The sequence below is a fragment of the Cebidichthys violaceus genome, unplaced genomic scaffold (assembly GCF_023349555.1).
Source record: "Cebidichthys violaceus isolate CVI_PGR_0920_01 unplaced genomic scaffold, fCebVio1.0.p SCAF_64, whole genome shotgun sequence".
Taxonomy (NCBI): domain Eukaryota; kingdom Metazoa; phylum Chordata; class Actinopteri; order Perciformes; family Stichaeidae; genus Cebidichthys; species Cebidichthys violaceus.
Genome location: NW_027176861.1, coordinates 127,501 through 141,123, shown reverse-complemented (window position 1 = coordinate 141,123; position 13,623 = coordinate 127,501). Strand labels below are relative to the sequence as shown.

The 13,623-nt window shown below is 42.5% G+C and overlaps 1 protein-coding gene across 1 annotated transcript in view; it reads right to left on the bottom strand.

Annotated features, from left to right (window-relative positions):
* ubr2 (ubiquitin protein ligase E3 component n-recognin 2) overlaps positions 1 to 13,623 on the bottom strand; it is a 37,513-nt gene that overhangs the window by 14,174 nt on the left and 9,716 nt on the right. The window contains exons 10-16 of the mRNA XM_068734517.1: positions 8,373 to 8,461; positions 5,232 to 5,330; positions 4,670 to 4,833; positions 1,717 to 1,816; positions 1,469 to 1,597; positions 1,164 to 1,347; positions 520 to 581 (exon numbers count right to left, since the gene is read on the bottom strand). Coding sequence (XP_068590618.1) covers positions 520 to 581; positions 1,164 to 1,347; positions 1,469 to 1,597; positions 1,717 to 1,816; positions 4,670 to 4,833; positions 5,232 to 5,330; positions 8,373 to 8,461 — 827 coding nt within the window. The remainder of the gene's footprint in view (positions 1 to 519; positions 582 to 1,163; positions 1,348 to 1,468; positions 1,598 to 1,716; positions 1,817 to 4,669; positions 4,834 to 5,231; positions 5,331 to 8,372; positions 8,462 to 13,623) is intronic.

The window sequence follows — 13,623 nt, the reverse complement described above, 5'->3', positions numbered from 1 at the left end:
GTGAGGAACGTAACGTCCCTCCAGTAGCTCTCCTGCTGTTTACTCCTCATCAGCTCGACGTGTTAGCGTTAGCTCGTTCATAACGGTAGTAAAGCAGGGGTGGTATAGTTTGCGTTTGTATTCACTCGCCTTTTCCCCGCCGATTCATCGATTAATCGAAAAAACAATCAACAGATCAGTTGCAGCCCTAGTCTGAATCATGTTTCTATCAGGTCAGCTTGAGTTTTCACAGGCAGGTTACTGACCACAAGCAGACGGGTTACTGACCACAGACAGGTTAACACAGACAGACAGGTTACTGATAACAAGCAGATGGGTTAACACAGACAGACAGACAGGTTACGGACCACAGACAGACAGGTTACCACAGACAGACAGGTTAATGAATACAGACAGACAGGTTACTGAATACAGACAGACAGGTTACTGAATACAGACAGACAGGTTACTGACCACAGACAGACAGGTTACTGACCACAAGCAGATGGGTTACTGACCACAGACAGACAGGTTACTGACCAGAGGAAGCTGTTCAGGAAAACGAGACGCAACTTCTGTTCTGCTGAGAAGAACATGAAGACCTGAGGAAAAGATCAAAGACATGCGTGTTACTGTGTGTGTTTCTGTGTGTTACATGTGTTAGTGTGTGTTACATGAGTTACAGTGTATTTCTGTGTGTGTTACAGTGTGTTTCTGTGTGTGTGTGTGTGTGTGTGTGTGTGTGTGTGTGCGTGTATGTGTGTGAGAGAGAGTTTGTGTTTCTGTGTGTGTGTAAGACAGTGTGTGTTTCTGTGTGTGTTACATGTGTTATAGTGTGTGTTACAGTGTTTCGGTCTGTTACGTGTGTGTTACATGCGTTACAGTGTATTTCTGTGTGTGTTACATGTTATAGTGTGTGTTACAGTGTGTTTCTGTGTGTGTGTGTGTGTGTGTGTGTGTGTGTGTGTGAGAGAGTGTGTGTGAGAGAGTGTGTGTGAGACAGTGTGTGTTTCTGTGTGTGTTACATGTGTTATAGTGTGTGTTACAGTGTGTTTCGGTCTGTTACGTGTGTGACAGTGTGTGTTACATGCGTTACAGTGTATTTCTGTGTGTGTTACGTGTGTTATAGTGTGTTTCTGTGTGTGAGATAGTGTGTGTTTCTGTGTGTGTTACAGTGTGTTTACCTGCCAGCAGTCTGCAGACTGGGAGGTGTATGGACACTTTGTCCTGAGACACCTGGTACCTGAACGTCTCCACACAGTGACCTGCCACACTCAAGCTGATTGGCTGCTCCCCGTCTGGAAGGCCACTGTGACAGTGACTGAGCGCGCTCAGACACTTCCTGTAGGCCTCGATTAGCACGCGCTCCTATATACAAAAAACAGTCATATATAAGTGAAATATGCACAATTACACAGCATGTAGTATGCAGTATATGTAGTACTTGTATCTAGTAGTAGTAAGAGTAGTAGTAGTAGTACAGTCTCACATCAGTGGAGCACCACTCCTGGATCATGGAGATGATGTGAGTCAGTTTCATCTGCAAAGTGAACGCTGCCTCCCACTCAGGCTCCATCTCTATGTGCTGCCCCACCTGTCTCACCACCGGGTCCATACCCTGAGACAGCCAGACAGGGTCAGAGACAAAAAGAGACGGGTTCAGACAGACATACAGACAGGTTCAGAGACAGACATAAGAGACAGAGAAAGAGAGCTTTAGACAGACAGACAGGTTACCTGCATGCACTTGAGCAGCTCCAGAAAAGCATCCAGACCTTCTAGAAACTTCAGTCTGAGCTGATCGCTCCACTCAGAAGGTCGACTGATGAGGACGTACCTGTAGACATGTGAAGAGGGAACTGGTTTATAATGGGATACAACTGGTGTATAACTGTTATATAATGGATACAACTGGTATATAATGGATACAACTGGTGTATAACGGTATAAAATGGATACAATTGGTGTATAACTGGTTTATAATGGGATACAACTATTTATAATGAGATACAACTGGTGTATAACTGGTTCATAATGAGATACAACTGTGTATAACTGGTTTATAATAGATACAACTGTGTATAACTAATTTATAATGGGATACAACTGGTGTATAATGGTTTAACTGGTTTATAATGGGATACAACTAGTATATAATGGATACAACTGGTGTATAACTGGTATATAATGGTTACAACTGGTGTATAATGGTTTAACTGGTTTATAATGGGATACAACTAGTATATAATAGATACAACTGGTGTATAACTGGTATATAATGGATATAACTGGTGTATAACTGGTATATAATGGATACAACTGGTATATAATGGATACAACTGGTGTATAACTGGTATATAATGGATACAATTGGTGTATAACTGGTATATAATGGATACAACTGGTGTATAACTGGTTTATAAGACTAAAAATCTGGGTGGGACTCTCTGGCACAGCACTTAACTGGTTTGAATCCTACTTGAAGGACAGAGAATACTTTGTGTCTGTAGCTAATTACACATCAGAGCTGACGAAAATGACATGTGGTGTTCCCCAAGGTTCAATACTGGGGCCTCTTCTGTTCAACATCTACATGCTTCCACTAGCTCAGATTATGGAAAACAACAAAGTGTGTTATCATAATTATGCAGACGACACACAAATCTACATAACTATATCACCAGGAGACTATAATCCCATACAGGGACTGGCTAAATGCATTGAACAAATCAACAACTGGATGTGCCAGAATTTTCTTCAATTAAACAAAGATAAAACGGAAGTAATTGTTTTTGGTACCAAGGATGAACGATTGAAAGTCAACGCTCAGCTTCAATCAATGATGTTAAAAACCACAAACAAAGCCAGAAACCTAGGTGTAGTTATGGATTCAGACCTCAACCTGAACAGCCACATCAAGACCATCACAAAATCAGCCTACTATCACCTGAAGAACATATCAAGGATTAGAGGACTTATGTCTCAACAGGATTTGGAAAAACTTGTCCATGCATTTATTTTCAGTAGACTGGACTACTGTAACGGTGTGTTCACAGGTCTCTGTAAAAAGTCAGTCCGAACGCTGCAGCTCGAGTCCTCACTAAGACCAAGAAAGTGGATCACATCACTCCAGTTCTGAGGTCTTTGCACTGGCTTCCTGTCCAACAAAGAATTGACTTTAAAATCCTGCTGTTGGTTTATAAAGCACTGAATGGTTTAGGGCCAAAATACATCTCTGATCTGCTGCTACCCTATGAACCATCCCGATCCCTTAGGTCGTCTGGGACCGGTCTACTTTCTGTTCCCAGAGTCAGAACTAAACATGGAGAAGCAGCGTTCAGTTCTTCTGCTCCACATATCTGGAACAAAGTCCCAGAAAGCTGCAGGTCTGCAGAGACCCTCAGCTCCTTTAAATCCAGACTGAAGACTTTTCTGTTTGCTGCTGCCTTTGATTGAACCACATTCAAGGATATTAATCAATTTCTGCATTTTACTACTACTGTATTTTATTTCTTAAACTGCATTGCAACTATTATTCTGTTTTTAGCTTTTTAGTGTTTTAATGACTGTTTTTAATGTTTCAATGAATGTTCTTAATTTTTAAATCTCCTTTTCTTTTGCATTATGTTTTGATGCTTTTATGTGAAGCACTTTGACTTGCCTTATTGTTGAAATGTGCTATACAAATAAACTTGCCTTGCCTATAATGGGCTACAACTGGTGTATAACTGGTTTATAATGGGATACAACTGGTGTATAACTGGTTTATAATGGATACAACTGTTTATGAGATACAACTGGTGTATAACTGGTTAATGAGATACAACTGGTGTATAACTGGTTTATTACAACTGTGTATAACTGGTTTATAATGGGACGCAACTGGTGTATAATGGTTTAACTGGTTTATAATGGGATACAACTGGTGTATAATGGTTTAACTGGTTTATAATGGGATACAACTGGTATATAATGGATACAACTGGTGTATAACTGGTATATAATGATACAACTGGTGTATAACTGGTTTATAATGGGATACAACTGTGTATAACTGTTTTATAATGGCATACAACTGGTGTATAACTGGTCTATAATGGGATACAACTGGTGTATAGTGGTTTAACTGGTTTATAATGGGATATAACTGGTGTATGAAATGGTTTATAACTGGTGTATGAACTGGTTTCTAATGGGATACAACTGGTTTATGAACTGGTTTATAATGGGATACAACTGGTTTATGAACTGGTGTATGAACGGTGTATGAACTGGTATATTACTGGTAGAGTAACTGGTATATTACTGGTGTATAAATTAGTGCATAACTGGTATGTAAACTGGTATATTACTGGTAGAGTAACTGGGGTATAAGTGGTATATAAACTGATATGTAAACTGGTATAGTAACTGAGGTATAAGTGGTAGGTAAACTGGTATGTAAACTGGTACGTAAACTGGTACGTAAACTGGTATGTAACTGGTATAGTAACTGGTATAGTAACGGGTATAAGTGGTATGTAAACTGGTATGTAAACTGGTAAAGTAACTGGTATGTAAACTGGTATATATACTGGTATATATACACTGGTATGTAACTTGTATATTACTGGTATAGTAACTGGTATATATACTGGTATGTAACTTGTATATTACTGGTATAGTAACTGGTATGTAAACTGGTCCTAACTTGAGGTCTCCGATGAGGCTCTGGACTCGTCCGAACTTGAAGGCCTGCTGGGCGGTGTAGCGGTCAAATTGGAAACGTCCCTGCAGGTCTCGGTGGCGGAGGTGGTCTACAAAAGTCCTGATGATGGTCGTCATCAGGTCTTCCTCCACCATCAGCATCCGGGCCTTAAAAAACACAGGTTTAATTTCAACAGCCTGAATGAATCATATCTGACATGCAACAGGATGATTAAAATGAATCCAGGAAAGGAAGGATTTGTTAAAAGAAGCTTCTTTGTTCACTGATGAACACGAGGAACAGGAACTTCTACTTCTCACTGAACTCACCAGCGACGGGACGGTGAACATTTGCACTGACAGGTCAGTGATGGAGAACTCACGGTCGTGGTCATCCGTCACGTAGTCGCTCTGAAGGTGTTCATAATTCTACCAGCAGGGATGGGGAGACAGGCAGAGAGAGAGAGAGAGAGAAAGAGAGAGAGAGAGAGAGAGAGAGAGAGAGAGAGAGAGAGAGAGAGAGAGAGAGACAGACAAGTGTGTGGAGGTGGAGGAGGAGTACTCACCATGGTCGGGACGGTGAAGAGCTGAACAGACAGTGATGTCACTGACACCACTCGCTCGTGGTCGTCCTCCATAAAATCTGTCTGGAGGCGTCTGTAGTTCTAGAGGGCGACAGAGGTCGCTGCTGCTTTAGAACTACATTGTGAAGTTCTATTAAGGGGGATTAATCATTAGAAAAACCACTTCACTGTGAAGTTCTATTAACGGGGATTAATCAGTAGAACCACCACTTCACTGTGAAGTTCTATTAACGAGGATTAATCAGTAGAAACACCACTTCACCTTGAAGTTCTATTAACGGGGATTAATCAGTAGAAACACCACTTCACTGTGAAGTTCTATTAACGAGGATTAATCAGTAGAAACACCACGTCACTGTGAAGTTCTATTAACGAGGATTAATCAGTAGAAACACCACTTCACTGTGAAGTTCTATTAACGAGGATTAATCAGTAGAAACACCACTTCACCTTGAAGTTCTATTAACGAGGATTAATCAGTAGAAACACCACTTCACTGTGAAGTTCTATTAACGGGGATTAATCAGTAGAAATACCACTTCACTGTGAAGTTCTATTAACGAGGATTAATCAGTAGAAACACCACTTCACTGTGAAGTTCTATTAAAGAGGATTAATCAGTAGAAACACCACTTCACTGTGAAGTTCTATTAACGAGGATTAATCAGTAGAAACACCACTTCACTGTGAAGTTCTATTAACGAGGATTAATCAGTAGAAACACTACATAACAGAACCAGCTCTGGTAGTGGAACATTAAAAAACATCACTGATGGATCGTTGGTGCTACGATCACCATGGCAACAGGTAAATAAAAGACAAACCTTGATTTCTGATACTTTGCTAGCAGACTTATCCATGTTTGTGATTGGTCAGATGTTACAAACTAGTTAAACCAGATAACCAGTGGGACGGTTTAGAGGATCTGGTTGTTAGTTAAACCAGATAACCAAGGTCAGGGTTAGTTAAACCAGATAACCAGGGTTAGGGTTAGTTAAACCAAGGTCAGGGTAAGTTAAACCAGATAACCAGTAGGACGGTTTAGAGGATCTGGTTGTTAGTTAAACCAGATAACCAGGGTCAGGGTTAGTTAAACCAGATCACTTGGGTTAGGGTTAGTTAGACCAGATAACCAGGGTCAGGGTTAGTTAAACCAGATAACCAGGCTTAGGGTTAGTTAAACCAGATAACCAGTAGATACCTGTCCTCAGACCTCAGATGTATAAATGATGTTTAGAAACAGACGAGGTGCTTCAACTTCAGATCATGTGACGGTTTCACTGCCAGGAGACTTTAATGTTGAGTGTTTTAGTAGCAGCTTTGGAGGATGTAGGATTAATGTGTATTACCGTTTTATTATTACTGATTACATAATGTTCTTTATTTTATTTATTTCCGGCCCACCCAAAAAAGATTGGAATTTCAAACGGTCTTCAACACAAACAGCTGATCAGGTGTGTTCCTGTGTTAATGTGTTTGTGTACTAGTGTGTTCCTGTGTTTGTGTACTAGTGTGTTCCTGTGTTAGTGTGTTCCTGTGTTTGTGTACTAGTGCATTCCTGTGTTAGTGTGTTCCTGTGTTTGTGTGTTCCTGTGTTAATGTGTACTAGTGTGTTTCTGTGTTTGTGTACTAGTGTGTTCCTGTGTTAGTGTGTTCCTGTGTTTGTGTACTAGTGTGTTCCTGTGTTAATGTGTTCCTGTGTTTGTGTGTTCCTGTGTTAATGTGTTTGTGTACTAGTGTGTTCCTGTGTTAATGTCTTCCTGTGTTAGTGTGTTAATGTCTTCCTGTGTTAGTGTGTTCCTGTGTTTGTGTATTAGTGTGTTCCTGTGTTAGTGTGTTCCTGTGTTAATGTGTTTGTGTATTAGTGTGTTCCTGTGTTAGTGTGTTCCTGTGTTAATGTGTTCCTGTGTTAATGTGTTTGTGTACTAGCGTGTTCCTGTGTTCCTGTGTTAATGTGTTCCTGTGTTCCTGTGTTAGTGTGTTCCTGTGTTAATGTGTTCCTGTGTTTGTGTATTAGTGTGTTCCTGTGTTAATGTGTTCCTGTGATAGTGTGTTTCTGTGTTAGTGTGTTCCTGTGTTAGTGTGTTCCTGTGTTAATGTGTTTGTGTACTAGTGTGTTCCTGTGTTAATGTGTTCCTGTGTTTGTGTATTAGTGTGTTCCTGTGTTAATGTGTTTGTGTATTAGTGTGTTCCTGTGTTAATGTGTTCCTGTGTTTGTGTATTAGTGTGTTCCTGTGTTAATGTGTTCCTGTGTTTGTGTATTAGTGTGTTAATGTGTTCCTGTGTTTGTGTACTAGTGTGTTCCTGTATTAATGTGTTCCTGTGTTCGTGTATTAGTGTGTTCCTGTGTTAATGTGTACTAGTGTGTTTCTGTGTTTGTGTACTAGTGTGTTCCTGTGTTAGTGTGTTCCTGTGTTTGTGTACTAGTGTGTTCCTGTGTTAATGTGTTCCTGTGTTTGTGTGTTCCTGTGTTAATGTGTTTGTGTACTAGTGTGTTCCTGTGTTAATGTCTTCCTGTGTTAGTGTGTTAATGTCTTCCTGTGTTAGTGTGTTCCTGTGTTTGTGTATTAGTGTGTTCCTGTGTTAGTGTGTTCCTGTGTTAATGTGTTTGTGTATTAGTGTGTTCCTGTGTTAATGTGTTTGTGTACTAGCGTGTTCCTGTGTTCCTGTGTTAATGTGTTCCTGTGTTAGTGTGTTCCTGTGTTAATGTGTTCCTGTGTTTGTGTATTAGTGTGTTCCTGTGTTAATGTGTTCCTGTGATAGTGTGTTTCTGTGTTAGAGTGTTCCTGTGTTAGTGTGTTCCTGTGTTAATGTGTTTGTGTACTAGTGTGTTCCTGTGTTAATGTGTTCCTGTGTTTGTGTATTAGTGTGTTCCTGTGTTAATGTGTTTGTGTATTAGTGTGTTCCTGTGTTAATGTGTTCCTGTGTTTGTGTATTAGTGTGTTCCTGTGTTAATGTGTTCCTGTGTTTGTGTATTAGTGTGTTAATGTGTTCCTGTGTTTGTGTACTAGTGTGTTCCTGTATTAATGTGTTCCTGTGTTCGTGTATTAGTGTGTTCCTGTGTTAGTGTGTTCCTGTGTTAATGTGTTTGTGTATTAGTGTGTTACCGTGTTAGTGTATTACCTTGGCGAACTGGATGGCAAAGATCTTCTTGTATCTGAAGTCCATTAGCAGACTGTTCATCAGCAGCTGGTGGTAGATGTTCCTCGCTCCTACAGAGAGACACACCACACATCTGTTACATCTACACACATCTGTTACCTCTACACATATCTGTTACCTCTACACACATCTGTTACATCTACACACATCTGTTACATCTACACACATCTGTTACCTCTACACACATCTGTTACATCTACACACATCTGTTACATCTACACACGTCTGTTACCTCTACACACATCTGTTACATCTACACAAATCTGTTACCTCTACACACATCTGTTACATCTACACACATCTGTTACATCTACACACATCTGTTACCTCAACAGACATCTGTTACATCTACACACATCTGTTACCTCTACACACATCTGTTACCTCTACACACATCTGTTACCTCTACACGCATCTGTTACATCTACACACATCTGTTACCTCTACACACATCTGTTACATCTACACACATCTGTTACCTCTACACACATCTGTTACCTCTACACACATCTGTTACCTCTACACACATCTGTTACATCTACACACATCTGTTACCTCGACACACATCTGTTACCGCTACACACATCTGTTACATCTACACACATCTGTTACCTCGACACACATCTGTTACATCTACACACATCTGTTACCTCTACACACATCTGTTACCTCTACACACATCTGTTACCTCTACACACATGTTACCTCTACACACACGTTACCTCTACACACATCTGTTACCTCTACACACATCTGTTACATCTACACACATCTGTTACCTCTACACACATCTGTTACATCTACACACATCTGTTACCTCAACACACATCTGTTACATCTACACACATCTGTTACCTCTACACACATGTTACCTCTACACACATCTGTTACCACTACACACATCTGTTACATCTACACACATCTGTTACCTCAACACACATCTGTTACAGCCACACAGTATAAATGTAGTATATACATAGTATGTACGTAGTATATACTGTTGGGATCTGACCATGTACTTGGCCTCGCCATGTACTTTGAGACAAAGAAATCAGGCCTTCCTTTTTGCAGAGCAACCTGGAGCCTGATTTGGAGTTGATAAGGGCCAAACCCCCCAATAAAACAATTTCACACACCCTTGCAAAATTCTGAGGTAGTTTGGCTGAGAGAACGCACCGCTGCTCTCATTGGACGAGACCTGGGATGCCAAGGCGGGACTTCCAATTTTACACCCGGATACCCCCCAAACTATAAAACCCCTGAGCCCCCTCAGCTCTTAGCCACTCGATGTGATTCAATTCGAATGTAAGGAGGCAGGCATCGATGCTGTCTTTAAAAGAAAATCCTAGGTTTTAACAGTTTTAGATTCGCTGGACGTATCTACTGGACTGTTTGTTTGTTTTGTTTGCATCCTGAACGAGGAAGCAGACCAGTGTTTCCCCTACCATTACATTAGGGGGGCGCTCTGCCCCCCCAACGGCACCCTCCGCCCCCCTTGAAGGTCAAGTTAATTTTGTTTAATTTAATTTTCTATATAACACCAGTTCACAAAAATAGTAATTTAAGGTTCCCTTTCCTATAGAACAGGTCTACACCTTGTTCTTTTGTTAAACAAACTAAATAGTCTGATGTTATTTATCTTATTTACAGACGGCATGTCATTTCTGTCTCTACATGGTCGTGTTTACAATTCTCCTCTGCTCTCTGTATCGCGCACTAACCCCTCCCCCCTTAAGGTCCAGTCACCACCGGATGACAGGTTTTGATCAGGCTTGGCTGTCAGAGGGGAAATACTCCCCTGACTGTACAAGACTGGACTAGATGAGAGAACAATCTTCCGTACTCCACCGCGGCGGGGAGGATCTTAATTTGTTTGGTTTGCTTTCTCTCTTCTTTTACTAACACACATATAGCTTTAAGCTAATGAAGCTCCGGGGTGCGCAAACGGCTGCAGACACGTGTAGATAATGAGAGCCCTATTGTCCGCCATTTTAGAGTCTCGCGCCATCTTGTGGAGAGATGCCGCCACGTTTTAGATTACGTCATACGTTGTCTGAGCTGTTCTCTCGTCCCCTCAACACCTTCACTTTCACTCTGAATGTGTAATAGTACTTTGACTGTTGACATTGTGAGTGAATACTAATTATGAGACTTAGTTTATAGTTTGGTTATTGGTCCCTGTTCGCAGGGTGGTGCCCCGTTATTAATAATCGTTAATAATTTTACTGACATTAATAATTCTATTCAATAATTTAGTTTTCTTAAATGCTGATAACTTAAACACGCTCTTTTTCATTCCCAACAATACGTAGTGTCATAACCCGGCTCCTAGGCTATGACAAATATGTAAAGGACACAAGGGATGATGGTAAATTAAAGAATTCATTATAACTAACTAAAAAATAGTTACCTATGTGAAGTGTGTCAGTCAGTAACATCAGTAATGTAAACGTGGATGTGTGTGTGATGAAGTGTGGGGTGTTAGCAGCGAAACAAAAGACCAAAACTAAAGAATAACCAGGCAGCCACAGGTAGAGATCACTCCACGTACACAGGAGAGAGAGACAGGTAGAGATCACTCCACGTACACAGGAAAGAGAGACAGGTAGAGATCACTCCACGTACACAGGAGAGAGAGACAGGTAGAGATCACTCCACGTACACAGGAGAGAGAGACACACAGGTAGAGATCACTCCACGTACACAGGAGAGAGACACACAGGTAGAGATCACTCCACGTACACAGGAGAGAGAGACAGGTAGAGATCACTCCACGTACACAGGAGAGAGAGACACAGGTAGAGATCACTCCACGTACACAGGAGAGAGACACACAGGTAGAGATCACTCCACGTACACAGCAGAGAGAGACAGGTAGAGATCACTCCACGTACACAGGAGAGAGAGACACAGGTAGAGATCACTCCACGTACACAGGAAAGAGAGACAGGTAGAGATCACTCCACGTACACAGGAGAGAGACACACAGGTAGAGATCACTCCACGTACACAGCAGAGAGAGACAGGTAGAGATCACTCCACGTACACAGGAGAGAGAGACACAGGTAGAGATCACTCCACGTACACAGGAGAGAGACACAGGTAGAGATCACTCCACGTACACAGGAGAGAGAGACAGGTAGAGATCACTCCACGTACACAGGAGAGAGACACACAGGTAGAGATCACTCCACGTACACAGGAGAGAGACACACAGGTAGAGATCACTCCACGTACACAGGAGAGAGAGACACAGGTAGAGATCACTCCACGTACACAGGAGAGAGAGACAGGTAGAGATCACTCCACGTACACAGGAGAGAGAGACAGGTAGAGATCACTCCACGTACACAGGAGAGAGAGACAGGTAGAGATCACTCCACGTACACAGGAGAGAGTGACAGGTAGAGATCACTCCACGTACACAGGAGAGAGTGACAGGTAGAGATCACTCCACGTACACAGGAGAGAGAGACAGGTAGAGATCACTCCACGTACACAGGAGAGAGAGACAGGTAGAGATCACGCCACGTACACAGGAGAGAGACACACAGGTAGAGATCACTCCACGTACACAGCAGAGAGAGACAGGTAGAGATCACTCCACGTACACAGGAGAGAGAGACACAGGTAGAGATCACTCCACGTACACAGGAGAGAGAGACAGGTAGAGATCACTCCACGTACACAGGAGAGAGAGACAGGTAGAGATCACTCCACGTACACAGGAGAGAGAGACAGGTAGAGATCACTCCACGTACACAGGAGAGAGAGACAGGTAGAGATCACTCCACGTACACAGGGGAGAGAGACAGGTAGAGATCACTCCACGTACACAGGAGAGAGAAACAGGTAGAGATCACTCCACGTACACAGGAGAGAGAGACACAGGTAGAGATCACTCCACGTACACAGGAGAGAGAGACAGGCAGAGATCACTCTACGTACACAGGAGAGAGAGACACAGGTAGAGATCACTTCACATACACAGGAGAGAGAGACAGGTAGAGATCACTCCATGTACACAGGAGAGAGAGAGAGGCAGCGATCACTCTACGTACACAGGACAGAGAGACAGGTAGAGATCACTCCATGTACACAGGAGAGAGAGAGACAGGCAGAGATCACTCCGATGTACACAGGAGAGAGAGAGACAGGCAGAGATCACTCCGATGTACACAGGAGAGAGAGAGAGAGACAGGTAGAGATCACTCCACATACACAGGAGAGAGAGACACAGGTAGAGATCATTCCATGCACACAGGAGAGAGAGAGACAGGCAGAGATCACTCCGATGTACACAGGAGAGAGAGAGACAGGTAGAGATCACTCCACATACACAGGAGAGAGAGACAGGCAGAGATCACTCCGATGTACACAGGAGAGAGAGAGACAGGCAGAGATCACTCCGATGTACACAGGAGAGAGAGAGACAGGTAGAGATCACTCTACATACACAGGAGAGAGACAGGCAGAGATCACTCCGATGTACACAGGAGAGAGAGAGAGACAGGTAGAGATCACTCCACATACACAGGAGAGAGAGACACAGGTAGAGATCATTCCATGTACACAGGAGAGAGAGACAGGTAGAGATCACTCCATGCACAGAGGAGAGAGAGAGACAGGCAGAGATCACTCCGATGTACACAGGAGAGAGAGACAGGTAGAGATCACTCCACATACACAGGAGAGAGAGACACAGGTAGAGATCATTCCATGTACACAGGAGACAGAGACAGGTAGAGATCACTTCACATACACAGGAGAGAGAGACACAGGTAGAGATCATTCCATGCACACAGGAGAGAGAGAGACAGGCAGAGATCACTCCGATGTACACAGGAGAGAGAGAGACAGGTAGAGATCACTCCACATACACAGGAGAGAGAGACAGGTAGAGATCATTCCATGTACACAGGAGAGAGAGAGACAGGTAGAGATCACTCCACATACACAGGAGAGAGAGACAGGTAGAGATCACTCCACATACACAGGAGAGAGAGACAGGTAGAGATCATTCCATGTACACAGGAGAGAGAGAGAGAGACAGGTAGAGATCACTCCATGTACACAGGAGAGAGAGACAGGCAGAGATCACTCCATGTACACAGGAGAGAGAAAGACAGGCAGAGATCACTCCATGTACACAGGAGAGAGAGACAGGTAGAGATCATTCCATGTACACAGGAGAGAGAGACAGGTAGAGCAG